This window comes from Mustelus asterias, chromosome 8 (assembly GCF_964213995.1).
Source record: "Mustelus asterias chromosome 8, sMusAst1.hap1.1, whole genome shotgun sequence".
NCBI classification, from domain to species: domain Eukaryota; kingdom Metazoa; phylum Chordata; class Chondrichthyes; order Carcharhiniformes; family Triakidae; genus Mustelus; species Mustelus asterias.
This window is the reverse complement of record NC_135808.1, coordinates 92,434,530-92,462,157: the sequence shown is the minus strand read 5'-3', so window position 1 is coordinate 92,462,157 and position 27,628 is coordinate 92,434,530. Positions and strand designations below refer to the sequence as shown.

At 45.1% G+C, this 27,628-nt stretch overlaps 1 protein-coding gene across 4 annotated transcripts in view; it reads right to left on the bottom strand.

The window, feature by feature from the left end:
* Window positions 1-27,628, bottom strand: part of fggy (FGGY carbohydrate kinase domain containing) — a 278,408-nt gene that overhangs the window by 126,940 nt on the left and 123,840 nt on the right. For all 4 annotated transcript variants that reach the window (XM_078218494.1, XM_078218493.1, XM_078218491.1 and 1 more), the window contains exon 7: window positions 9,306-9,434. In XM_078218494.1, coding sequence (XP_078074620.1) covers window positions 9,306-9,434 — 129 coding nt within the window. The remainder of the gene's footprint in view (window positions 1-9,305; window positions 9,435-27,628) is intronic.

Genomic DNA, 27,628 nt, shown 5'->3' with positions numbered 1-27,628 from the left:
AAAGTTTATTTATTAGTCACAAATAGGCTTACATTAACAATGCAATGAAGTTACTGTGAAAATTCCCGAGTTGCCACACTCCGGCACCTGTTCGGGTACACTGAGGGAGAATTTAGCATGGCCAATGCACCTAACCAGCACATCTTTGTGACTGTGGGAAGAAACCGGAGCACCCGGAGGAAACTCACGCAGACACGGGGAGAACATGTAGACTCCACACAGACAGCGATGCAAGCCAGGAATCAAACACGGGTCTCTGGCATTGTGAGGCAACAGTGCTAACCACTGTGCCACTATGCCACCCCACTACGAGCCATGTTTGTGTCACTGTGTCTTCTATTTTCAAACTACTGGTATATGAAGTCTGGGATCAGATGCCTGTCTCCATTGTGTTATGCAGCTTGGGTAGGTACTACCTCATGTCTTATGTATGAAATTCTGGAGTCATTTACTAGGGAAAGTAGCTAAGCTGGTATCGTATTGCATTCCTCAATTTTTATCTTCTCCAAATAAGGGTAAATGACACTTTATGACTTGTGGTGGGGGGAGTTACCTGCACCTCAGAGACGGCAGTGAGTAGGGTTGTCTACAGTGGGTCTCAAATCCAATCCTGCAGACTAATCGGCAGGAACACTATCCCTGAGCCAGTAGTCACACTGTCCGGAGGCAAATACCTTGCTTATATATAGACCATATTCCGGTTTCCATTTACCTGGCTGAATGGGGTTCAAATCCTTTACTGTCTGACTCAGGAGACAAGAAAGCTAATACTGAGCTAAAGGCTTAGTCTGGGAGCAGACACATCGAGGCTCATTTTCCTCATTGCACCTCTTGTGTTACATAAAGGATATGCTTTGTTTGCACTTCATGCAAACTCTGCTCTGTTTGCACTTCATGCCCAGGGCTGAATTCTCCGGGCCCGCTAGCATGTCCCACCCCGCCAGAGTATTTCACTCCAGTGGGGATTACAGTAGCTTCCCACTTTCAGGGAGTTAGTGGCCGGATCCTGCTGGAATGAAGGGAGGGGGGGCAATCGGGGCCCCCCATGGGGTTGGGAAGTGGGGGGCTGCTGCCTGGGCATTTGGCACTGCCCAAGGGGCAAAGTGCCCATGCCCAGGAGGCACCTTGGCATTGCCCACTGGGCATGGGGCAGTGCCAAGGGGACAGGGCCTATTGGGGGCATGGCCTAGGGGCCTGGGGGGAGGGTTGGTTCGACACTGCCGGGGGGGCGGGGTGGGATGGGCTGGAGATCGGGGCGGGCCTGGACAAGAGGGGAGGGAGGGGTGAGGGGGTGGTGGGGGAGCTCGGGGTTGGCCCGGCGAGGGGGGTGGGGGTTTGCTGGCCAGCAATTGAGCTGGCCAATAAACCAGAGGCTGGCACTTCGGGGCCACTGCACATGTGCAGAGGCCTGCTGATTTTAGCCTCTCCAGTGTGAATAGGCCCTGTCCCCTGAAATTTAATGATAATCACGGTGGTGGCCCCTGCAGTGCACAGAGTGTGGGAGATTCTCGTGTGAACTCCCACTGGAAAGAACCAGCGTGAATTACTCCAGTTTTCCCATGAATTCAACACTTAGAATTTTTTGGGGAGAATCGCCCCCTAGCAGTGCACCAAACCTAATGCAACAATTCAAAATGGAAAAAAAATAGGAGTGGCTCAATCAGAAATCTGCAACACACACTCAGAAATATTACTGAGGAAGCATGTTTTGTTAGTGCGCTATTTTACATGATGATGTTGCTAAATCGTCAAGAAATGTAGGGGACAGAGCCATGCCCTCACTTATATAATCTTTTCATCCTAAGAAGGCTTGAAGAATTTGAATAAGAGACTCCACAGGCACCAACCCAATATGAAAGAAAGGGCAGAGTGCCTCTGGTTGCCTTTTGCAGTAAAACAGATTGTACAATAACTGCAACTTTTGATTTGCCAAGAACATGCCTATACTTTAATAGTAAGTTTCTTTGACGATTGTTCTGTACTAGATACATAGGGTGGAATCTTGTGCTACAGGGGTGGGAAGGAAAGCAGGCGAGGGGAACTGAATTGAATGAATGCCAAAAATCAGATTCCGTGGAATGAACTTTTGCAATTAAGTTCAAGGAAATTTGAAGGCGTGTTGAGTTTCCCGATGGCAAGTATTGGGAAGCACTTTAGCATGCACCTGCATGTTTATTAAAAGGCCAGCTTGCCAGAATTAAACTCCCCTTCTCGATTAAAGCCAGCAAGCAATACTTGCTATCAGATTTACAAAGGAGCCAACTTGCTGCAGGTGGAGTGAGTAGCCATTAACTGTTTCCCCTTTGGGAACACTGTTCAATGATGCAATGATTCGAAGGTGGCTGTCTAAGGGGCACGGGGCAGGAAAGCTGGTTGAGGCAGGGATAGACTCCTGGGCAGGGATGGGCCAGGGAGTGAAGGCAAGGATACAGAGATGTCGGGTGGAGGGCCTTGCATATTGGGTTTGTGGGGCCCTGTGAATGGGTGTGGGTGGTGGTGGTTTCAGGACTGAGATGGTGGGAGATAGATGGTTTTGAAAGATGGATCAATGCTCTCTATGGTGGGGTCTTGGGGGCTGAGTTAAGTGTACTGGGCAGCAGAGGGAACAGTCACACTGAGAAGAGGTAATGGAATATGACAGGGTGGCAGGTCCAGGGTCATGATGGGGTATGGGATGGTCTCATGAGAGGGAGGGGTTCACATAAATGGACAACACGGTGGCGTGAATAATGGGAGGAGTCAGGGTCAGGTTGGGCAATGGGTTAAGGCTGAACTTGTTCATTTTATAGGAAAGTAGAGAACAACAATCTCCCAAATCAATGGAAGAGCATGAACCAAATACTATGCGAACATCTGAAACTTAGGCATCACATTATAGCAGTCTGTCCACTCTCCAGATTGCACAGTAGGGAATGATTTTTAGGAGAGGAATGAAATCAGATTTTACCTTCATCATAGATACCCAATCGACACTGTGATGAACCAACTGGCCACCTCGTTGGGATATCAGCAGTCTGGACAGTTTAAGACAAGGAACCAACAAGCAGCGTATGTTTGAGTGGCCACATTTTTACCCAACGCTTGTCCCCTCAATATTAGGGAAGTACTTAAGAATGGCTACTGAGTTGTCAGATGTAGCACTTAGAGCACATTGACTGTTTAAATGGCACTAAGTAAGGTGACGAAAGAATTGGAGCGGTTCCTCTCCCACAATAGTCTGAACAACAGGGTTTTTGCAGCAGTATAACTATGGTGTGCTAACAATGGACATCATTGTATCTGCAGTTTGCTACAGCATGTGGGGGTGGGGGGATGGTTTCCAACTGGGGTCATGAACTAAGCCTACAAATGGTCTGCCAAAGGCCATCTGGTTATTCTCTCAAAAATGTCAAATAATGCAGACATCATGGATTACTACAGAATGAAAGCATCATGGCTACTCCCTAGATAACAGATTGATGTACACAAATATTTTCTGTGGTTTTAAATGCCCTGTGCATTTAACAGACTGGATCTCCTTCCTGGGTTTAAAATATAGAGCTTTGACAGCCACATGGGTTCCATCTACAACACCCTGAATTAAGATTTGGGAAGCCTGCCAGATGGGGAATGTTCCCTCTCCAGTTAGTTTCTCCTTTCTGAGAAAATTATTAAGGTGTTTCCTTAAAAAAATGGCATCGTTCACTTGTTTTATAAAGGAACAAACAGCAGTCTGGATTATCTGGTTACTTGTGCTGACCTGGAAGAGTCCTTTTACCTGGAAACTTATTGCTGTAGAGGTTCACAGTTTCGGAAAAAAAGTTGTCCAAATCTTTGTAGTTGTCAGGCTGCTGCAGATGTCACTGCCTCTGCACTGCATGAGCCACTCGGGCAACTCTCTTTCGGAATACAAGGGCAGTGCTCTGTGAACATAAGATTGCTGGATATTGGTACAGCAATCCTGCATCCTGAGATATTTTGGATTGAAACATGTTTGGGTATACATTTGTCTTGGGTGACAGTACAAAATGGATTATCATAAATTAGAAGCCTCTCTGCAATTTTCCTTTTTCTTTAACACGTTTGAATAAATGTATGAAATATAAAATAAATTAGACAACGACAGAATGGAATCATCAGCAAAGGAGTAGATAGAGTTTCAAGCTAACTGGCTCGGGCCAGTAGAAGGAACAGAGTGGGGACAGTGCAGAACCATAAAGAACTTCCCAATTATTGGAAAAAAAACTGTCAACGGATCAGCTACCTAATATAGGTTATACATGAAGCGGTTTAAGAAGAAATTGGACTGCATTATTATAGCTTGGTGGAAAATCACATGATGGTAACTGGTTTAAAGTGCATGAGCCATCTGAATGCCATATGAGTCCTATGAATGTCAAAAATGAAAAAAAGAGTTCAGTGTTCAAGTTCCCAAGGTGTGGAACATACACAAATGCGCGCACCCATTCACAAAATGAGGAAGATTTTACCTTCTATTCTTGCTGCTTCATCCAGTAAGAACCTACAGTTCCTCCCATCCCTTCATCAGGGTGATTCTTCATTGATGCTAAAAGCAGAATTTTGCAGTTTGCGTCCTAAGTGCTTCAATGGGGGTACAAAACGGCAAGTTTCTTGACGGCCCCGCAATGGAAGATTTTTGAGCCTAATCGTCTGTTGCCGAGCTCATTAAATATTAATTCAAAGGGACACGCAGGAATGCTGGAAGGCGGCCTCCGATTTGCCCGCCATGCCTTGGACCTCAGCGCTGCCTTGCCCCAGGTGCCATATGTAAAGTGCAATTGCGCACACCAGGACTGCAGTACAGCAAGAAGTTTGCCCCCAAACCAAAGACTGCTGCTCCCTAGTTCTGTGACTCCTCGCTGAACCACTTATTGGGTGCAGTTGATGTCTACAGTCATGTCCTTTACTCCCGCTCCGACCACAAGTCCACGAACCTCACCACTCCGGCTTGGGAGGCGGTGGTAACACCGATCAATGCCAACTCTGCACACAGGATGTCCATCACCCAATGCAGGAAGAGGACGAATGATCTCATCTGTGCCATCAGAGTAAGTCCATCATGTCATTACTCATACCTCAGATTCATCAGCACATCGCACATTCACATTGATCTCACGCACTGCCAACTCATCACTGCTGGCTCTCACATACACTTTCACATCTCCATCACCCTCATATCCTCTCAAACATGCATCCTCAACTTGTACGTTGCTCCATGCATCACATACACATGCCTGGCATCCTTATCATCTGCCTTAGCATGTGTCTTGCTCACACTCTCTCCATTTGTCTTTATGCAGAACAAGCTTGCTCACAACACGACCACTCTAGATGGCTTTCATCAATTGGCCCAAGACTTTCGATTCAGTCAATCGGGAAGCACTATGGCGAAGTGCTATGGAAGACCCTGTCAAAGGCCAGCTGTCCAGAGAAATTCAACATCCTCCAACTCCTCCACAACAAGATGTCGGCGACAGTCCTCACTGACAGAAATAAGACAGAAACCTTTCAAGTCAAGTCTGGAGTCAAGCAGAGATGTGTTATCGCCCCCACCCATTTCCCCATTGCCACCATCCTTTAACTTGTCAAGCATAAGCTTCCCAGTGGAGTGGACATTATCGACAGGATGGATGGAAAACTTTTTGACCTCAACCAGCTGAAACCCAAGAAGAAAATGACACTGACATTGCTCGTGGGAGTTCAGTAGGTGGATGACATCACCATTTCCGCACTTTCAGAAGAGAATCTCCTAGCTATGCTTGACATCTTCGCTGAAGCATACTGAAGAATCGGTCTCAGCTCAACCTCAAGAACACTCAAATCCTTTACCAATCCGCCATGGGGCAGGATCTGGTCTCCCCCTCCATCAGGATCAATGGAGAAATCCTCCCACACATGGAACATTTGTCCTACCCGGGAAGCCACTTCTCAACTAATGCTGACATTGACGTGGCAATCCAACGTTGTATCCAATCTGCGAGCGCCACATTCCGACGCCTAAGGATGAGGTTCTTCGATGGCCATGACATCCATGCTAATACTAATGTCCTTGTGTACAAGGCAGCCGTCCTCCCAACTCTTCCATACAGCTCAGAAACCTGTACAACATACAGACATCACCTCAAGGCCCTAGAGAGGCAATGCTGTCTGAGACCGATTCTTTGTATCAGCTGGGAGGACAGGTGTACGCACAGCAACATTCTTGAAGGAGCCAAGATCAACACTGAGGCCATGATCAGCCAAAACCAACTCCGCTCGGCCAGTCACATGCTGAGGATGCCAGAGTCCTGACTGCCAAAGCAAATCTTCTTTGCCCAGCTCAAGGAAGGCCCCAGAACAAGAGGAGGACAATGGAAGTGCTTCAAAGACACTCTCTGAAGGGTTATCTCAAGAAATGCAACTACAAATATCAAAGCCTGGGAGACCCTTGCTCAGAAGAAACTTACCTGTAGGAACCTCCTGATTGAAGGGACACAATTTTTCGTGAACATCCAATGGCGAGAGGAAAAGGAGCCTGAGAAAGGAATACCAGTGATCGCGGGTCCAAGGACTAATTCCACCTCCTGGAAACACCTGCCACGTGTCAGAGATAGGGCTCCAGGATTGGGTTCATCAGCCATGTAAGTACGCACAGAACCCATGATTGGTGACATAGATTTCTTAGGTGGACAATCATACGTGTTAGCAAGTCATCGCTGAAGAAGAATGAGTACAAGGTGACTGATTAGTTCCATTTTTTGGTATTAATCTCGCAAGAGTGCCCTTCATTTGTACCTTTCTGATTTCCTGAATAAAAGGTTCATAGTCTGCCTGAGCTGTTCATCTCTCCTGAGGATACTCATATTTGTTGGTTGGCCCTTTACTTTGCCGCAACCCCCTCCTAGTGCAGTGTATGAATCGTCTAAGAGGCCTCAGAGAACTCACCAGCTGAGTTTGTTTGCTGCCAACTCACTTCATATTGCAAGGTGGTGGTGCTGAGGTCTCAGTGCCAGACTTGCTTGTCCCGTTCCTGTACCAGTCTGCAAATCCCTCCCAAAGGAGCAGGATGTTGAGGTTTCCCTCACCCCATGAGCTCTCAATCCTTGCACTGAAAACCTCAAACCCACTGTGACCCAGCTGGACCTTGACCCTCCCTAGCTTGAAGCATCTGATACAATATGATGTAGCAAACCACCCTGCGCCATCCCCACAGCTCCCTTTCATGTAAGAATCTTCCCTTTCCCCCCAGTACAGGCCTCACCCTGTAGCCCCTTGTGCTGCCGCAGCCCGAATCCTGAATGCCCATTCCCTGAGCTAACTCGAAGCCACCCATTCCCCCCCGCGCCAATGCCCATTCTCTGAGTTAGTGCCTCGCCTGGTGGCTGACTCGAAGCCACCCGTTCCCCCCACTCCCGCACGACTCCCTCCCCCACCAAAGCCCATTCCCTGAGTTGGGGCCTTGCCCTGCAACTGACGCAAAACCAACCCCCCCCCCCGCCCCGCCTTTAATGCTGCTGCACCACCTCCCGAGGGTGAAGTGCTGTTGGCAGCTAAGCCTAATGAAGAATCCTCAGTGTTGGGAGCACTGTGTGAATGAACCTCGAGTCCGGAGGGCAGGACACTTCTGTAGCATTGTGTAAGATGTCAGTGAGTGTGGGGCGAGGATCCCCATGAGGAACCCTTTTAATGAGTTTTAATAATATTCAAAAATATGCTAAATACATTCCCAGCTTTGTGCAGCGGGAAACACGGCTCACCATTGGACTCTGTACAGCCCTATCGCTAACTGCTAACCCCACCCGCATGCCCAGTCCTGATCGCTGGCCTCCCTCCTCCTGTCACTAAGCCCGAGTGAAAAGTGGCAGAGGGAGCCCCCCCACCCCCACCAATTCCCCCATCAGGCCCTGCCCCCTTGGCATTGTCCAATGCCTGGGGGGCACTGCCACTTTGCCCCTTGGGCAGTGCCAGGGGCACAGGCTGACACTGCCAAGTTGGCGATGCCCAGGGGGCACCACCCCCTTACCCCTGACCCTCTGGGAGGCCTTGATGGCCCTCCTTCATTCCAGTGGGGTCGGGCCACCAGCTCTCCATTAGTGGGGAGTTATTGTAAACCCCGCTGGAGTGAACCACTTCTGTCCTGGCCCCGATTGACGCCCGAGGGTGAAGTGCTCATTACAAGTATATGTAAATACTGTTTGGCATAATTTATACAGCTCCGCACCAGAGATCGGCACAGAGCTGACAGCGCTGGAAAATCCGATTGAGACTGTGGCATCCAGCGGGGAACCCGCAAAACAGCCTCTGCCTGGGGGAATCGCAACCCCCCCCCCCCCCCCCCGTGACTTTAAAAAGTGCAAAGATATTTGGCACTAGTTGTAAAAATAAGAGCGACTTTGTTTCTTAGAACTGGAATGAACCTGAGCAGCGCTACTGCCTCACAGCACCAGGGACCTGAGTTCGATTCCGGCCTTGGGTGACTGTTTGTTCAGAGTCTGCACCTTCTCCCTGTGTCTGCATGAGTTTCCTCCGCTTGCTCCGGTTTCCTCCCAAAGGTGCGCAAGTTAGGTGGATTAGCCATGCTAAATTGTCCCTTAGTGTCCCAAAATGTGTAGGTTAGGTGGGTAAATACGTGGCGTTACAGGTATAGGGCCTGGGCAAGATGCTCCCTCGAAGCGTCGGCGCAGACTCAATGGGCCGAATGGCCTCTTTCTGCACTGCAGGGACTCTGCGAACTTTCTGAGACAGAGGAGAGATGAGAAAAAGAAGAGATTGATTTGTCTCTCCTTTCTCCTCCACTCGCCTACGTTGATGTACAGAAGCATATATGATGGTTTTCCTTTATTACTTTATCACCGATCCTATTGTGTGAGACTAAACACTGAGTGCCTGCATGCTATCCGACCATAGATGGTATCCCAGCTAAGAAGAATACTATCTTCAGAAATATGCACTCACAATGCATTTCCAGTGGCAGCCAATAGATATTAAGCAGGGGCCCTGGTAAATGTTTCCAGTGCAGATCCTTCTGCAACCCTTCATTTCTGATAAACCTCAGAAACCAATCTTATTTTATATAGATGTTAAAGGGCTGTTGTGTAGTCCCAGCATTTTCTGATATTATGTCAGAAGTCCTTCATTTGCAGCTTATTTCTTTCTACTGCACTGACATTAAATTGGCTCATATAGTTAAAAAGGAACAAATAAAAATAATTCGAAAAGACATCCTCCTAAGGTTCGAAAAAACGTGCCAAGGAAATGATCAAAGAAAAATCCATTTATATAAAATCATTGGTTATTTTGCTCCCATCCCCTTTTCCCCACAGTACCTAAACCTCCGGCATGGGCGTCAATCAGAGATGCTGCCACGGCAATGCCAATAGGTAGCCCCAGCGCTTGAGCAGCGACTGTCGTCAAGCCTTTTCCCACACGGCTGCCAGGAGACAACACATCGTTCCCTGGATCAGACAGTAAGAGAAAACAGTTAGCCAGCAGAACAAGCACCGCATTCATGTAGACCTGAGACAGGTTGCTTTAGACAAGGCTGAAACTCGCAGACATTAACTATCTCGGAAACAAATAATAAAAACTAATCCCTCCTTAGCCCTCGCAAAAAAGCAGTCTTAACCTGTGAAATCCTGGGGTGATTTCAAATTCAGCTACATTCCCTGCAGGCATCATTACTCCTCTCTTGTGGCGCATTCATTTTTCGTAAAGAACCCGAATATTTTATGAATATATCATGTCCATTATGGTGAATTATATGATTCAGCACACCTGGCACAGAGAATGAAATTATTGAGTGGAAAGTTGTGTGGGTTGTGATTGCGAGTCCCTTCAACTAAATTCATGATATATGCACCCATCACTCAAAACTCTGCCGTGGAAGGACTAAATTGTGAAACAACCCTAGCTTTAGATTTTTGTTTGAATTTTTCCCTCATTACATTCAAAGTTTAAAGTCTACTTATTGGTGTCACAAGTAGCTTACATTAACACTGCAGTGAAGTTACTGTGAAAATCTCCCAGTTGCCACACTCTGGCACCTGTTCGGGTACAAAGGAGAATTTAGCATGGCCAATGCACCTAACCAGTACGTCTTTCGGACTGTATGAGGGACACCCGGAGGAAACCCACATAGACACGGGGAGAATGTGCAGGCACCATACAGTCAGTGACCGAAGCTGGGAATTGAACCTGGGTCCCTGGCACTGTGAGCAGCAGTGCTAACCACTATGCCACCGTGCCACCCCAGTGCTTCATACTGGGGCACAACTTGGTGATACTAATGGCCCTTTGGATCCTTCGCATTAAGTGGCATCATTCATATTTGAGCTTAGACAATGATTGTCTGAGCATCGCAGCCAAACTTAATTTTGTCCTCGTCAAAAATACACCCAAGCACACTTCTCACCATGAGTCATAGATAGCTAGCTGTTAGGTGCAGAAAGTCTGGATGAAAACCCACGAGTTCACTCAGGTCCTTTAGGAAGAAAACCCATCATCATTGCCCAGTCTGGCCTACAGTGACTCCAGTTCCACACCACTGTGGTTAACTTATAAGTAGCCTGACAAGCCACTCAACTGTTTCAGACCACTACATGGCCTACAGTGATTTAAGAAGAAGGTTTGGCACCGTTTTCTCAGGAAAACTAGGGATGAGCAATAAATGTTGACCTTGCCAGAGACACCCACATCCCAAGAATGAATTAAAATGTTCCTCGTGGCTATATATTCTTGGCAATCGGCAATATTTTGTGGTTTAGGCTACTAATCATAGTACGTCTTGATGGACTTTCATGTCACCCTGTATATTTGTTTAGGTAACTGGAAAAGCACTCGGTATGTCTGGTTGGATGAAATGAATTCAGCATGGAAATCATAATATTTTTTGTAAAGTGATCAAAGGAAATTTTGTTGCCATTTAAATAGAGCTGTCAGCTTTGCGGGATTTTGTTTGAACACTTCCCCTGTATTTTTTTCCTCTCTACATTACGCACACCTTTTGCATTTTTTTCACTCCCTCTGATGGAAGAAGAGAAGGGTACTTGTTGAATCTGAAATTAACTTTGCTCATGTCTCAATCAATAAATGCCCCAAAACTGGTGCAACGCAGTGGTATTACAGTGTGCAATGTTAGCCCTGCATCCTTTCTACTATAGAATGTATATTAGAATCCACACCTTGGGATGAAAATCTCCTTTCTCTGGTTCCATAAGCAGCATAAATGAAATGAGTTTGCTAAGTTACAGTCTGTGAGTTAGCGGTATGATTGGCCACAAATGGATCCAAGATGAAGGATTGAACCAAATGAGCCACCCACAGAAAAACTGGTGAATGGACCTGTAAATTAGGGAACCATGCTATTGGTACAGTGCCCACCACCTGCCCACCGTCCACCACCACATTTTTAACGGACAGTGGGGGAGGCATCATTTGGGTTGCCTACTCTTTGACCAATCGAGATCCTTAAGTGGGTAATTGATGCCCAGTTAAGGCCCTCAAACCATCGTCACCTGGATTAAACTGGCGGCAGGAGAAGTCCACTTCAAGTGGCCAGCCTAGCAGGTTTCCCCTACATGGCATGGTATTGAGTGGAAGGGATCCCTCTTTAGTTGATCCCCTGGGTCCAGTGGAGGGTCACCCCCGAAGTATTGTCCACATGTTGACCACATTTTTCCTGAACGCAGCCATGCAAAAGAGGCCAAAACAGGCATTGGGCCCCCATTTGCATAGGAGAATCTATGCTGCCTATATCAGACACAGGCTGTGATGCTTCTTTCCTTTTGGCCAAACCATCTCCTGTGCGTAATTCACAAGAATGCCCTAGTCACCACGTTGGATGCTTAGTTGCCCTTGTCTATCTAAAAGATAGCGCACAAGCATCAAAATGTTTGGCCAAAATTCCTTAACTCCAGAGATTTACATAAGTAAAGGTAAAATCGTCATAGTCCCAGATGACCAACGGCTCCCCTTTGAGGGTAAGAGCTGACTGGTGGTGATTTAACCTGAGGATCACCACACCTCAGATGAGGGGCAAGATTGAGAAGGCGGGACCTTCATTAATAACCGCGGTCAATATGGGAATTGAACTCGTGCTGTTGGCTTTGCTCTGCATCACAAGCCAGCCATCCAGCCAACTGAGCTAACCGACCTCCGTATGTTATAATCAAATAACCAAATATATAATGTTCAAATGATCATTATATATTTTAAAAATGTGGTTGTTAAAATGTCCTTCCATTATTTAAAAATCCTTGATCGGCACAGTACAATAGCAATGTAGGGAAATTATTCTCCCTGTCAGAGAAAATCAGCTGTGTTATGTTGGCAGCACTCCAGTTTAAGGTACTTTACCTTCAAGGCTCCCCTCCCCCTACTGCCCGCCCCAGCTCCAAAGTTGTGTGATTTTTCTATGGCGACAGGAATATTTATCCACCATTAACAACGGGAGATAATAAAATATCTTCAAACGGGTTTTGGAAGCAGAATAGACTGGAAATAGGGAGTGTTTAATGTTCAAAGGTTACAAAGTTAGACACCGAGTTACGACCAATTGAAAAGGTCTGTGCCCCTTAATTAGGTGATGTTAGCAACAAAACCTCTGCATTGACATATATTATTGTTGTAACGTGACCCCTTGTGATAGAGGGCGTTCCCTAAGGGTCATGTGGTCGGGCCAGATCCTATGGAGTGTCGACATGGGAAGCTGAACCAATCGAGTGCAAGAGTCCATATCTGGTTTGGGGGAGGATCTGCAGTTGGAGCCAGGATACAGTCACATACTTATTCTGTCTGACCCTGTTGTGAATATAATTATTTGTTCGTTGGCAGTAAAGCCTTTTGTTCTTTAGCCTCATCGAATCACCCTCGATTTATTACAATTAAGCATACTCTTCCATGGACTTAAGGTCTCTCCTAGGCTTCCTGGAGGATGTGTTAAGTGGAAGCATTTAAAACTAGCAGATTTTCTGAATTCGTGCTTCTACAGCAGAAATTTGTGAGTATTAGGAATTTAGGATGAGCATTAGTAGAATTTTCTGCTTACTGGAAAAATCCCCTGGCTCTGGATGATCTTGCAAAAGTTTCTAATATGAGCTTCCAGCGTATGAAGTTCCATAGTGGGGTTGTAAACAAGGGGTCATCTTGCCATCTAATTCTGGAGTCCAGTTTAAACACAACATCCAGCTACAGCCTGCCTTCGCGCTGGGGGATGACTGGGGAAGGGGTAGACAGAGACACATGACTAGGTCTGAGGGCTTGCTGCACTGAAGAGGCACCCGAATAATTTCCACTTCAGGACATGAAGATCAAGGCTCAGCTGAAATATATTAGGAATATTCAAATACCAACCGAAGAATTTGGGCACCTTAACTCATGGTGCACATTCTTGTGAGAAACTAACCATTGTGGCTTGGAGCCAAACGTTGATTGACTTTGAATGACCATTCGTCCCTCGCATAGGAATGAGCAAAGGTCACAAAAATCCAACGATAAAGGAGCAATGGCTACACTGCATAATCCAAAAAGTCCCAACGGCCTCTACACATTGCTGCTGACAGAGTGAGACAGAGTTTACGCCTCAATGATTACAGTCATTACATTAGTGCAAGGTTAGACTTTAGTCTAATCCAGTGGAGTCAGTCTGACAGTGCACTGACTGAGGTTGCTAGCGCCTAGCACCACTCATCCAGCTCCTCTCTACTTGGTGAAAGTGTTGTCATGCCTGAGGTGTTTGGCTTGTGGGGCGGAGGTATTTTCAGTGATCCTTAAGATGTTGCAACAGCTGCAAGGGAGGCTCTGTGGATGGAATGAGTGCTATCCAAGGGCTTCACACTGACTCCCTTGGCAATGGAAGGCAATCATTGCAGGGTTCTCTTCAAATATGGGCTCCAGGAAATATGAGCTGATGAGGTAACAGCATCGCGGATGTATCCCAGTCCGCCACTCCATGAGAAATGGCACGTTGCACCTTTATATATACATAATGAGTTAAAAAGCAGATGATCTGGTGCAAAGGGCTACCACACTGGCTGCATGTGTGTGAATGTGGGAGTTGAGGGCAGATTTGGGGCTGGTGTTACCCTGCATGATTACGGACACAACTGGCTAGAATACGTCCTGAAGAAAAGCCATTTGGACATGACACAGCAGGGAAGAAAGCACTCAGAAACAGATCTCAATAATCAGCATCAGTTAACACTTGCAGGATAAAGCGAAGAGAATTTCAAAAATGCATCTGCAAATTTTGCCGAAATTAGCAGGAAAACTCTCTGCTGGTTGGATCATACCTGGCACAAAGGAAGTTGACTGTGGTGGTTGGAGGTCAATCATCTCAGTTCCAGGACATTACTGCGGACGTTCCTCAGGGGTAGTGTTCTAGGCCCAACCACCTTTAGCTGCTTCATCAATGACCTTCCTTCCATCAGAAGGTCAGAAGTGGGGATCTACGCAGATGACTGCACAATGTTCAGTGCCATTCACATCTCAGATACTGAAACAGTTCATGTCCAAATGCACCAAGACCTGGGCAATATCCAGGCTTGGGCTGACAAGTGGCAAGAAGCATTCACGGTACAGAAATGCCAGGCAACAAGAGAGGATCTAAACATCGCCCCGAGACATTCCTGGCATTTCAATCACTGAACCCCCCACTATTAACAACTGGGAGTCAGCAGAAACTGAACTGGACTTGCCATATAAATACTGTGGTTACCAAAGCAGGTCAAAGGCCAGGAATCCTGCAGTGTGTAACTCACCTCTAGACCCCCGAAAACCTGTCCACCATCTACAAAGTATGTCTGGAGTGTGATGGAATACTCTCCACTTTCCTGGATAAGTGCAGCTCCAACAAAACACTAGAAGCTCGACACCATCCAGGACAAAACAGCCTGTTTGATTGCTACCCCTTCCACAAATATTCAATCCCTCCACCACCGATGAACAGTGGCAGCTGCGTCTACCATCCACAAGATGCACTGCAAGAACTCACCAAGGTTTCTTAGGCAGCACCTTCCAAACCCAGGACTACTACCATTTAAAAGGACCAGGGCAGCAGATATCTGGCAACACGACCACCTGAATATTCCTGCCCAAGCCACTCACCATCCTGACTTGGAAACATTTTGCTGTTCCTTTACTGTCGCTGAGTCAAAACCCTGGATTCCCTCAATAAAAGCCCTGTGGGTATACCTCAGGGACTGCAGGGGTTCAAGAAGGCAGCTCAGCACCACCTTCTGAAAGGCAATTAGGGATGGGCAATATGCTGGCCTGGCCAGTGACGCCCACATCCTGCACATAAATAAAAAAAATAAAAACAGAATTAGCGTTCTTGTGTACTTGAAGATAAATGCTGCCATAAAGATAGCAGAGTGAGGGATGAATTTCAGAGAAGTGCATTGATGGGTGTTTACTAGTACAGGGGTGTAATTTCAGAACCTATATTTTTATGAGTCTGTTTATGTTTATCAAGAGAAGGATAAGGGATTTGAATATAGGGCTGTAACCTTAATTGACCATTTCTTGCAGGGTGCGCCCAATTTAGGAATCAGACAGAACGTTACTTAAAAAAACACAATGAGAGGATCACTAATGCAGAAATCAGGCATATTGTGATACTAATTCAATGGAGAGCAACCTTTTTTAACCTCTCCACTAAACTGTGTGAATGTACTCTCAGAAGAGCAGCTCCCACTGCACATGTACTGGCTTTCCCCATTTCCCATATTGTCTCGCTAAATCAGTGTCAACTGTACAGAATTGGAAAGCAGGTTGTGCTGTGGATTCGGATGCTCCAGCCTGGTTTCAGACTGCACAAACAAATGTCACTTGGGGCTTCAACAGCTGTCTGAAAGAGTTTCACCCCATCTGCCTGGGTTGGATGGAATCCCAAAAGTAAATGAAGCAACTCCGTTCTCTGAAAAATATACTTCTATAGGACGCAGCTCATGAATATTTCAGTGGTTACAGTGCTTTGCACAGTCTAGCGTTTAATAAGTATACATAGCAACTAGTCCAGGGTATTCACGTTCTGGGAACTGATTGGGCTTTGATTGAGCTCAACATAAAAGCAGAATTGTTTTGTTTCAAAGAACTAAAGCAAGTGGCTAAAAACAAGTTGGTTCCTTTTAAAGGACTCATGCAATATTTGGAAAATGAATAACCCACCGTGCCTCAATAGTTTCTGCCTCTATGCTCAAAATAATACAACAAATGATAACACAATAAAATCTCAATGTGCTTACAAAGTTTCATTCTGAATTTAACATGTTTATTATGACTGTGAAATAGATTTTTAGCTCCAGCTACTCAGTCTTAGAGGGAAAGTATTAGCAACAAGATTGTTTAAAAAAAATTGCTAAAAATGTGTTGGCCCTCAGATGTGATCTTTATGTGAAAAAGTTTGTGGAGACCAATCATTTTATTCTTTCATGGGATGTGGGCGTCGCTGGCGAGAGCAGCATTTGTTGCCGTTAAGATCATGTCAGGTTTTTGACCTTAAGAGACCTCGTTGAATAACATGTTTTTCAGATCCATCTCCTTGTCCAGTACTCAATGTTGATCCCAACATTGAAACATGCCTTAAAGACTCAGGATATTGTATAGAGGACCAGAAAACGTGACGATAAGGGAAGAACGCCAAAAAATTACATTTAACTCAATCTTGACTTACGGGGTGGACTACCACCAGGTGCAGGAAGTGCTGATGTGGGTACTGCTGGCTAGGCCAGCATTTATTGCCCACTCCTAATTGCCCCTGAGAATGTGTTGATGAGCAGTCTTCTTGAATCGCAGGAGTTCCTGTGGCATAGGTGCACCCAGTATGCTGTTAGGAAGACGGTTCCAGGATTGTGATCTAACGGCGATATATTTCCAAGTCAGGATGGTGAGTGGCTTAGAGGGGAACTTTCAGGTGGTGGCGTTCCCATGCATCTTCTGCCCTTGCCTTTTTGGATGATAGCGGTCATGGGTTTGGAAAGCACTGTTCAAGTAGTATTCCAAAAGGAAATCAATTCTTGAACAGAAAGCCATGGGTTTTGAGAAAGAAAAATGTGAAAAATGGTCAGATCTTGTCCAGAACAGATAGCCAAACAAAAGTGAATGACCTTTATGTGTCATTCTTATATTATTTTCATCTCCTTCCTTCGTAAATATCTAACTGATTCTCACCTGCAATTCATTGCTCGCTATTATATAAACTAAGGTTGATAGTTTAACCTTGACGCAATGGTGTTGCAATTGTTTCTCCAAACTTGTGCTACTTCAGCAAAGGTGGCTGAGCTGGCCAGTTAACGTAAGATTGCTGATTTAAATTTCAACATCATGCTCCCAACATACAGTAAATGAGCCACTCTGAACACACAAAGGTAAGGAGATGGAATACTTCCTGAGCGTCTATTGAAGAGTGTTGCCTATTCTTACAGTTGTCTTGCAACATATCAAATGCTTCCTTACACTTATCCCTATGCGCCGAATTCCCACTTCCACAATGCAGCTAAGGCAGAGTGTATGGGATTAGAAGGCAATAGATTAAGGTACGTGAGATGCATCGGCCTCCAGATGGGTGCAACAGGGTCCAAGCAAAGTAGCGGCAAATCTTCCATCCACTGATTACGCAAACATACCCTTTTTTCTGGCTGCTTGGGGCAGGTAGAGAGCAGACATGGACCTGTCATGATATTAGTGCCTACCAGTAATCAGTATGCCCTCTCATCATCTCTGCAAGCTCTGGTGTGTGCAGAAATCGCAGCATGACTGGATTGCAGCTCACCGAATTTCAGAGTTACTGATGAATGGAATGAAGAGGAAGCCATAAGTGGAAAGAGATAGGCGGGAACAGAAAGAAAAATGGCTAATGCCACCAATTTGACACAATAGCAAATTGTGACAAAGATTGTGAAAGACCAAAGGAGAATTTCAGCAGCAGACACACAACCGATCAGTTCAATGCAGAAAAACATGGAATAATGCAACTGTGAGCGAGAATAGACCAAGGCTGGAATTTTACCACGTCGCCCGCCCGGGATTATACGAGCCTCACCAGAGCAAAGTTGTATAATCCTGGCCTAAGTCTATATTTATATAAGATTAAATTTTTCATTGAATTATTGGAGCAGAGGGATCTTCGTGTGAAAATGCAGATCATTGGAGATGACTATGAAAATAATTACGTCCATAATAAGGACAAACAGAAATCTTCCCACTCGCCCTGTGGAAATCAGGTTGGTAAGCAATTGAAATGCTCGGGATTTTTATCTGTCGATGAATCATGATGATTCTGATTTTAATATTATTCTTTTAAATAGATAATAAAGGTAGGAGTCGCCCATTTTTAGATATGTAGATGAGGTCTAATAAAATCATCAGGTTCTGAAATTTAAACTCAGGTCTATGGAGGGCAGCTCTTTTGTAGGCAATTCGTCATATTGAGAAGTGGAAATCTGGCCCAACTGCTAATCCACCAAAAGAATATCAAGCCCATGTATTATAACAAAGTCCGAGAAGCAGGACACTCATAAGTCTTAACACGACAGATATTGAGGGTACATTATCAAAAGCCAGCACAATGTGCACCACAAACCATGTATCACCAACCCCACACCAGTTGTCACAGACATGCACCAATATATTCTCCCAAACAGCATTAGTTCTGCCACTTATTCAGGGCTACCACTTCACTCTTACGATATTCTTTTTTAGAGATTGGGGCGAATCTCTCCAAAACAAATTCTAAGGGTTGAATTTGTGTAAAAACTGGAGTAAATCACGCTGGTTTTGCAGCAGGAGTTTCAAAATGAATCTCCCACACTCTGTGCACTGCAGCATGCACCAGCATGAATCCCGTTGAAAATCAGGGAGCGTGGTCTATTCCCGCTGGAGGCCGGCAGCATAGCGCTGAGCAGACCACTGCGCATGCGCCAATCTGTCAGTGCCGGGATCAGCGCATGCGCAGTAGCCCCATACGGCCAGCCTCCCAAATGCTGGCCAGCCCCGTGACCCCCGCATCACTGGCCATGTGACCCCCCCACGGTCCGATCGCTGACCCCCTCTGGATGTGTCCGGGGCAGCCTTTCCCCCGCCTCCGGCCCGCCTCGATCTTCCCCCCCCACTCCCGATCTCCCAATCCTCCCCACCAGCAGCCCCAACCACCCGCCCCACAGCCCCGATGCACCCCCCAGCAAGCTGACCACCCCCACCCCCACCACCCCAATGCCCAGCCCGATTGCTGGCCTCCCTCCCTCTGCCACTCAGCCCGAATGCAGAGTGATAGTGGGATCCTCACACCCACCGATCGCCTTCCAGAGGCTCCGCCCCTTTGGGCCCCGTTAGGCTCCACTCCCTTGGCACTACCCAATGTCCAGTGAGCAATGCCAAAGTTTCCCCTGTGCATTGGCACTTTGCCCCTTGGGCAATGCCAGTGGGCTCAGACTGGCGCTGCCCCGCTGGCAATGCCCAGAGAGCACCACCCTGGCGCCTGACCCTCTGGGGGGCCTCGATTGCCCCCACCCCCCATCGTTCCAGCAGGGTCAGGCCACCAGCTCTCCGCAAGTGGGGAGCTATAGTAAATGCCACTGGAGTGAACCACTCCTGGCGGGGGAGAGGGAGAGATGGTAGCGGGCCTGGGGATTTCAGTCGCAGGCCTGTTAATGATATTTAAATGTACATTTGCATAAATTATGCAGTTCCCCACCGATTTCTGGCGGGGAGCTGATGGCGCCGGAAATCTGGCTGCCGGAGGCTCGCGGAAGCCGTGGTGCCCAGCGGGGAGCCACAAAATGGCCCCCGGTTGTGTTGCCCGGACCGCTGCATTACAAAAGCAGCGCAGCAGGCCGGGAGAATTGCCCCATTTATATATCCATCAGGCTGACTGACAATAGCTTTGTTTAGCATCTAATGGGAGGATTGGATTTAGAATATAGCACAGGAGATCGTTCCAGGGGCTGATGCCAGGGTTGACTTTTTGAAAGGCCCGTTCAATTCCACACCCTAGCTTTCTACCCAGAACCCTGCAAATTAATTTTGCCATTGTGTTCGACAATATAAGGTTGATGTTGCAGAAGGTCATGCTATTTGTGCAGATGTGCGAGTTACCATATGCTCACCTTTTGTCTGTTCTCCACCCATGTCTTTTCAGTGCATTATCATGTGGTCTGAAAGGATATGTGGTACTGAGTATATGTATACGTGCAAAATACTGGGTTCATAAAGCCCACCTTCCAAATTACATAAATTGAATTGATGAATTCAGTGCATCTCAAATGCTCTCAAGTGGCTCACTGGATGTTGGCCAGTAAGTCATGCAGCCATTTTGGAACTCACTTGATAAGTTTTGGAATTGCTGCAAAGTGATATATCAAGTTGTCATTTATACGCCTTATTTTTGGTATGAGCAGTAATACTTTCTTAAAGCTGTACAGTCTCTTAACAATAGCACTTTGTCTAAAACTTCTATAGCAGCCAGGGACTTCCATCTGAGCATATAAATCCACCTTCTGGATTTGGACAAGACACATATATTTATATTATAGGCATTCACGATGTATTCACCAGCTGGCCACCAGCCACAGTAATGCGGGCCAGGAGAATCATGCTTAAAAGTGTCCAAGGAACTCTACACATGGAGATTGCAAGTCCTGAGGGAGGCTTTGTAAAACTACACACAATCCTGGAGTAAGACCTTAAAACCTGAATATTTTTGAAACCGGTTCTTTCTACATTGCCATTGTAACATTAGGAGTTATCAGCCACACCTCTGAGCCAACAATGCATTGCTGCCTGCCTCCAGTACATGACAGATATAGTATTTACCTGTCACAGGGACTTAATATCTTGATTCAAAGAAACCAGCCAGCAGCACAGCTTTGTGATGTAAATGCCGTCATGTAGATGAGAGCCAGGCTCAGTGTTGGAGGAGGACATAGACCAGGAGTCAGAGGGGACAGCTGCCAAGCTCAGAAACTTTGTGAGGTGGATTCCAGTGGATGACACATTAACCTAAATGCACTCAGGTAGCTGCTGTAGAGCCTGGCAAATCCTAGTCAAATTGAATGATGGGAGTAATGTTCTGTAGACCCTTGCCCTGGATTCCTGCCCTATGTGTGCTGCAACTTCTAATGTTTGAAAGGCCACGGGTAGATGGAAGACTCGGAGTGGCTCGTCAATATTTGATATACTGGGGGAGGACAAGGTTGTCAGCTCCTAGATGTTTAATCACATGATATCCTGAGCATAAGAGATCAGATCACATGACAAAGGAAGCAAATGACTTGTGCAAACACTATTGGATTGGCTGCATTTCCTGACGCCACAACTGCAGAGAGTTGACACGTGCAGTGTCAGTGCCTGTGACTCTGGGAGGAAGTGAAGTGTTGCAATGGGCAGTGGGGAAGAAGCAGCGAAGAGAATGGGAGGTTTTGGAAAGAAGACAGCAGGAGGCAGATGCACAACAGTGACATCAGCAGGGGGAGAAACCGTGCAGGTGTTGGTCCCAGACTGGGAGCCGAGTTCCTGTTCTAGCATATACAGTGTGTTGAATTTACCTTATAAAGGTTGGATTCCCTGTATTTGAAGTGTGTGTGGTTTCATATTAACAGCAACTGTGAGAAGATCCAAGAACCAGTAAGCCACAAGCAGGAAAAGTGGGGGAAAAAATTGGAAAAATAGAAACATAGGAAACAGAAGCAGGAATAGGCCATTTGGCCCTTCGAACTTGCTCTACCATTCATTATGATCATGCTGATCATCCAACTCAATAGCCTGATCCCGCCTTCCCTCTGCATCCTTTGGTCCCCTTCACTTCAAGTGTGATATCTAACTCCTTCTTGAAAACAGAATGTTTTGGCCTTAACTGCTTTCTGCAGTAGCAAATTCCATAGGGCTTACCACTCTCTGGCTAAGGAATTTCTCCTCATCTCAGTCCTAATGGTTTACCCATATCCTTAGACTATGATCCTTGGCTCTGGAAATCCCCTCCATCAGGAACATCCTTCCTGTATCTACGCTGTCTAGTCCTGTTAGAATTTTATATGTTCCCATGAGATTTACCCACCTTCCTCCCCCACCCCCCAATTCTTTTAAACCCCCGCACTCCAGCAAATAATGAAACCGTTCTCTCCATCTCTCTGGTCTCAATTTATGCCTTTTTCCTCTCGCCAACGCGAGCTCCTTTGACTTCATCCCCCAAGTGATTTCAGTCTTCCGCGCCCACACAATTAGATTTCGCCCCCACACAAGTTCAGGCTATCTATCTAAAAATTAAAAGATTTATTTAAAAAAAATAAAACTTAAGCACGTAAGATTACGCAGTTCAAACAGTCTTATAGAACAAGCCCCAAAAAACCCTGCTTGGTCAAAAGCATACCACCTTCTTAGCAGTAAGCGTCTTATAGATTTTTAACCATAAAAATCCAGTAATATTACTCAGGTCAAGGAATTGTTGTCACTTTAATAAAGGTATACCACACAACTTGTCAAACACTTCCACTCTGATGTGGAATTCCAAAAGGAGGTTGAGAAACAAACTGTTCTTTGAAAACAAAGACTCCTCTGGTTTAACACTCAGTGGCTCCCTCCAATTCAAAAATTTACACAACGGAGCTTCTCAGAAGAAGCACAAAGGGAGTTGGTCTTCAGGGCTTTATTCTAACAGCCACACCAACCCAGCTAAACATGCTTCCTTAAATATATTTTCCCCCTTTCATCCCGGGTTCCACTGTCTTCAAACACCTCTTTGAACTCAACTTCTTCAAATATAAAAACCTTTACGTTTTCCATTTTGGATCAATCTATCTTTGGGTCAATACTGTCCCTTGTTTACTCATGGAAGTCGCCGTTCCTTTGCAGTCACTGGGTCAAAATCCTGGAATTCCCTCCCTAACGGCATTGGGGGGGGGTCAACCCACAGAACATGGACAGCAGCGATTCAAGAAGGCAGCTCACCACCACCTTCTCAAGGGCAACTAGGGATGGGCAAAACATGCTGGCCAGCCAGCGATGCCCATGTCCCACAAATGAATTTTAAAAAACTCCTGTAAGATGCAAATATTCCTTGTTATTTCTGAACTCCCTTTTGAGACTAAACAGCTGAAAACCCAAGTTTCCCATTTCTCTCACAATGCAAATTTCAGATCCAACTTATTCACTTGTAACTCAAGCTACCATAGCCTCCCACAATCATAGAATCATAGAAACCCTACAGTACAGAGAGAGGCCATTCGGCCCATCGAGTCTGCACCGACAACAATCCCACCCAGGCCCTACCCCCATATCCCTACATATTTTACCCACTAATCCCTCTAACCTACACATCTCAGGACACTGAGGGGCAACTTTAGCATGGCCAATCAACCTAACCCGCACATCTTTGGACTGTGGGAGGAAACCGGAGCACCCGGAGGAAACCCACGCAGACATGAGGAGAATGTGCAAACTCCACACAGACAGAGACCCAAGCCGGGAATCGAACCCAGGTCCCTGGAGCTGTGAAGCAGCAGTACTAACCACTGTGCTACCGTGCCGCCCACAAATGCATCAACCTGACAGTTTTAATCTATCATCTCTTAGACAGACAACTGGTTTCTAGTAACCTTCCCCCCTTTTAATTAGCGCTGAGCATGCATGGATACATATGTATGCATACATGCGCACACACATGTACATTCACACACACACACACAAAATAGTAGCACAATGAACTGCTGCAAAATGAAGACATCATGGCTGCTGTTAGGATAACACACATAAACTTATATTATTCTGTTCCTGTGGTCTCATATTAACTGCATAATATTGATTAAAGTGTTAAAGTGATTAAAGTGTTTTCTGTAGCAAACACGGTTTTGATACGCTGAAGATTGTCACACGTGGAATAATCTAATCAAATGAAAATGTAATGCTCTGGTAAACAATCCCCATGATCGATCCTGTTTAGAGGTTTCAAGCATAACTATTTGCCAGCCTCTCTTGTGAACTGCAGACAGCGCAGACAAGTTCTCTCAGATATACCAAGACAGCATTAATTAGACTGAAGAATTGTTTCTTGATACAAGGCCGATTGGTCACTAGACAGTGGAAGAGGAATTATATGCACCTTTGTTCCCTCTGCACAAACCCCTCCTGTTCCAAATGATTCATTGGGATACCCAATGGAATTCCCATGCTGAACCCTCTGCTTGCTGCAAATGAAGGAGCTGCTGTCAGCAACAGTGTAATGGGAAAAGGAGTCTCTGAAAGAAATTTCACAATACAAAATATAGGAGCAAGTAGCAAACAACAGCACAAAGTAATTTGCTGAAGGTTATGCACCAAAAATGGTGTGGAAACAGCAAAGCAATAAGCAATACAAAAGGAAAACTTGCAATGCTATAATAAACAATCACACCCTCAGATCTCAATTGAGTCCATATTACTAGGATGAGCTGAGCTCTAAGAGCTGAAAAAGGATTTCCAGATTTCAGAATGGAAGCAGTTTACACTGTGATGATTACAAACTAAGGATATAGCAAGGATCCTGTATTCTCTGTATCAAGTCTTCAAAAAGTAGAGTTTGGGTCAGCAAAGCTGGTATTTCATAAATTGAATGTGCAGGTCAGATTCTGCAAAGTATGGTTCTGAAATATGTGGATAGCACATCACTCAAAATTGGTCTTATCATTCTACTATTTATGAAGGATGTAAAATGATTTAAAAGTTTATACCAACTTTCCAAAAGGTATGGGGTGGGATTGTAAGAAAGAATTACTAGGCAAAAATGATAGGAAGAGGAAGGACAAGGCATGAAATGGGGTTAGTGGACAACTGAGCCCTCATTTGATGGCTGGCAAAGCAGACATATAGCTGCTGAGAAAGGAGCGAGGGGGATGTCCTGCTTGTTACTTCAGGGTACTCTCTCCAGAGAACAGCACAGCACTGAGTCTGTCTGGACATGCAAATTTCAAAGGTCTTGGTTGTCTTACTACTTTCTGTACTCTGGGAAACATTGACATCTGTGCAACATTCGGTGTGCTGCCAAATTTATGCCTCCTACTGTTAGGTCTGAGACCAGAACCCCAAGGTATATTGTAAAGCCAGACTAGACTCCAGCAATTTTTCTATTTTGGCATAAATATGAGGAGAGGATACTTCACTCCAGGAGTAATTCCAGTGACAAATTAGAGATCTTTTACAATAAAACAAACATTATTTAATAACACAGTTGAACTATAAATCTAACAAATGAAGCAGCTTAACGATGAACCGTTGAATAATATATAAAATTGAAAGGAAACAACTTTAACTTTTAACTACTCACTGCTTCAGTTCCAAATAAGCAATATTCCTTTTACAGACTTACAATGTCACGTTATATACAGTGAGCACTCATAAATATACTTGATATAATTAATGTAAACAGTTTTGAAGCTTTTAGAGAGAGAACATGAGTCTCAGAGCAGCTTGTAGAACTCTGGCTTCAAACAAACCCCTGCCAGAACTGATAAGCTATTTTTCTTCCTATAGACCATGACTCTATCAATTAATCTAATCAAAACTCCAGGGGAAATCTTCATCCATAAACAAAAATCCATTAGCTCCATCCTAAGTACACACTACATGGCTAAAATGAGTAATTATCCTAATCTCCCAGCACCTGACCTAAATGTTTTCCAGAAACTTCAATGGATTGTGGCCAGTGTAAACAATTGTCTCTCATGAATTGCTGGCAACATGAATGTTAAAATGTTGCAAATTCAATGTCTCCTTCTCGATAGTCGAATATTTATTTTGCTGAATATTTAATTTTCTGGAAAAATAACCAATAAGTCTTTCTATCTCTTCATCATTTTCTTGTAACAGTACAGCATCAACACCCACATCACTCGCACCAATGGTCACTTTGAATTGCTTTCCATACTTTGGTGTCGCCAAAACTGATGTGGTGATTAACAGTTTTCAGATTGTCAAATGCCTGACATTGACGTCCATTGAAATTTCATGTGGTTTTCTAGCAGGTCAGTCAGTGGAGCAAGCATACTTCTAAAATCTACCATGCATTTCCTGTAGAAACCACTCATGCCTAGGAATCTCGGCACTTCTCTTTTCGTTGACGATATTGGGAACTCCCCATTAACTTCCATTTTCATATTCCATGGTGCCATCTGACCATGTCCAATTGCATCGCCCAAGAGCATGAATTGGGCTTTTACGAATTCACTTTTAGCCAAGTTTACCACCAAGCCCGCCTCCCGTAGTGAAACGAACAATTCCTTTAAATGTTCCAAAATGCTCCTTCCACGTCTGACTGAAAACCATCAGATCATCTATGTTCACAGCACAATTATTTGTCCAGAAATGACTTTGTTGGTTATTCTTTGGAATGTTGCTGGCGCATTCTGCATTCCAAATGCCATCACGTCAAATTGATACAGACCATTTGGTGTCACAAGAGACAAAACTTCCTTCACCCTTTCTGACAAAGGTACTTGCAAGTATGCTTTAGGTAAATCAAGTTTGGTAATGAACTTTGCTTGTCCCACCTTCTCAATATAGTCTTCCAATCGGGGAATAGGATATGAATCTGACTTCATAACTGCATTGACTTTTTTATGGTCCATACATAATTGTCAATTCATTGTCAACTACTTTACCAAATACCCCATGATTTGAAATTGCACAATACGCCAAGCGCAAATGTTACACACACTCTAAGCAGTATTTTCAGTTTAGTTGGTGTGCCTAACGAGATCAATGCGGATAATTGTTCATTATTTATTGGTAAACCATTACAGGATATCTGTGCGAAGTGAAATATCAATCACACTGCTTCTTTTCATTACCCTAGAGCTACTGGCCTAGTGAATGAATGATTCTCACAGTCAAATCCCTAATTCTCAAATGTAGACAGACTAAGCAAGATGTACATATTGCAATGTTACGTTTTTAAGTGCAACTCTTCCATCACCAATAGAGCTCAAGTTTGGCAGACCAATTTGTATCAATTTACCCACTCTTACCTATTCTATTCTCTCAGAAACCAGAAAGCAACTTTTAAAACAGTAAGAGAATAAACATTACCAACGCGCATGATAAAAATGCAGGTACAGAATTACCAAGTATAGAGTTGGGGCAATAAGTTTGCATCCAGGATCCAACAGAAGGTATGTAGCAACCAGCCAAGGTGACAAGGATTTGTTCAGAAGCAAGGTCCGATTACACATAAAAGTGCAAAGGTGAGGTGTAACCAATCAGATCCATTCCAACTCCTCCACAATCATGCAGTTCTACTGCATCTAGGACAAGATACCAAATGCCACCAGAAACAACAATCAAGAAGGGCAACCCCACAGATCACTGTGAGCGATTAAAGATACTCCAGGCAAGCTTCCCATTACAAGATCTCAGTATACCAGCAGATTTCTCTACATTTTAGAGATTCATAGATTCATCAGCTCTATACACCCAAGTAATGGTAACTAAATATGAACATGTATTTTAAATAGTTATACTTCCTTTGAAGGGAGAAAGTATCTTTAAAAAGAAAGGTGGAAGTTGTAATACGTTTTTAAGGGATAACAGCATGACATCACTAAAATTGAAGTGGGTCATGCAATCCAGTCTTAGTTTCACTCTTGCTTTTGAGTAGAGCAGACACACAGCTCTGCTGCTAATGCCTTCAAGC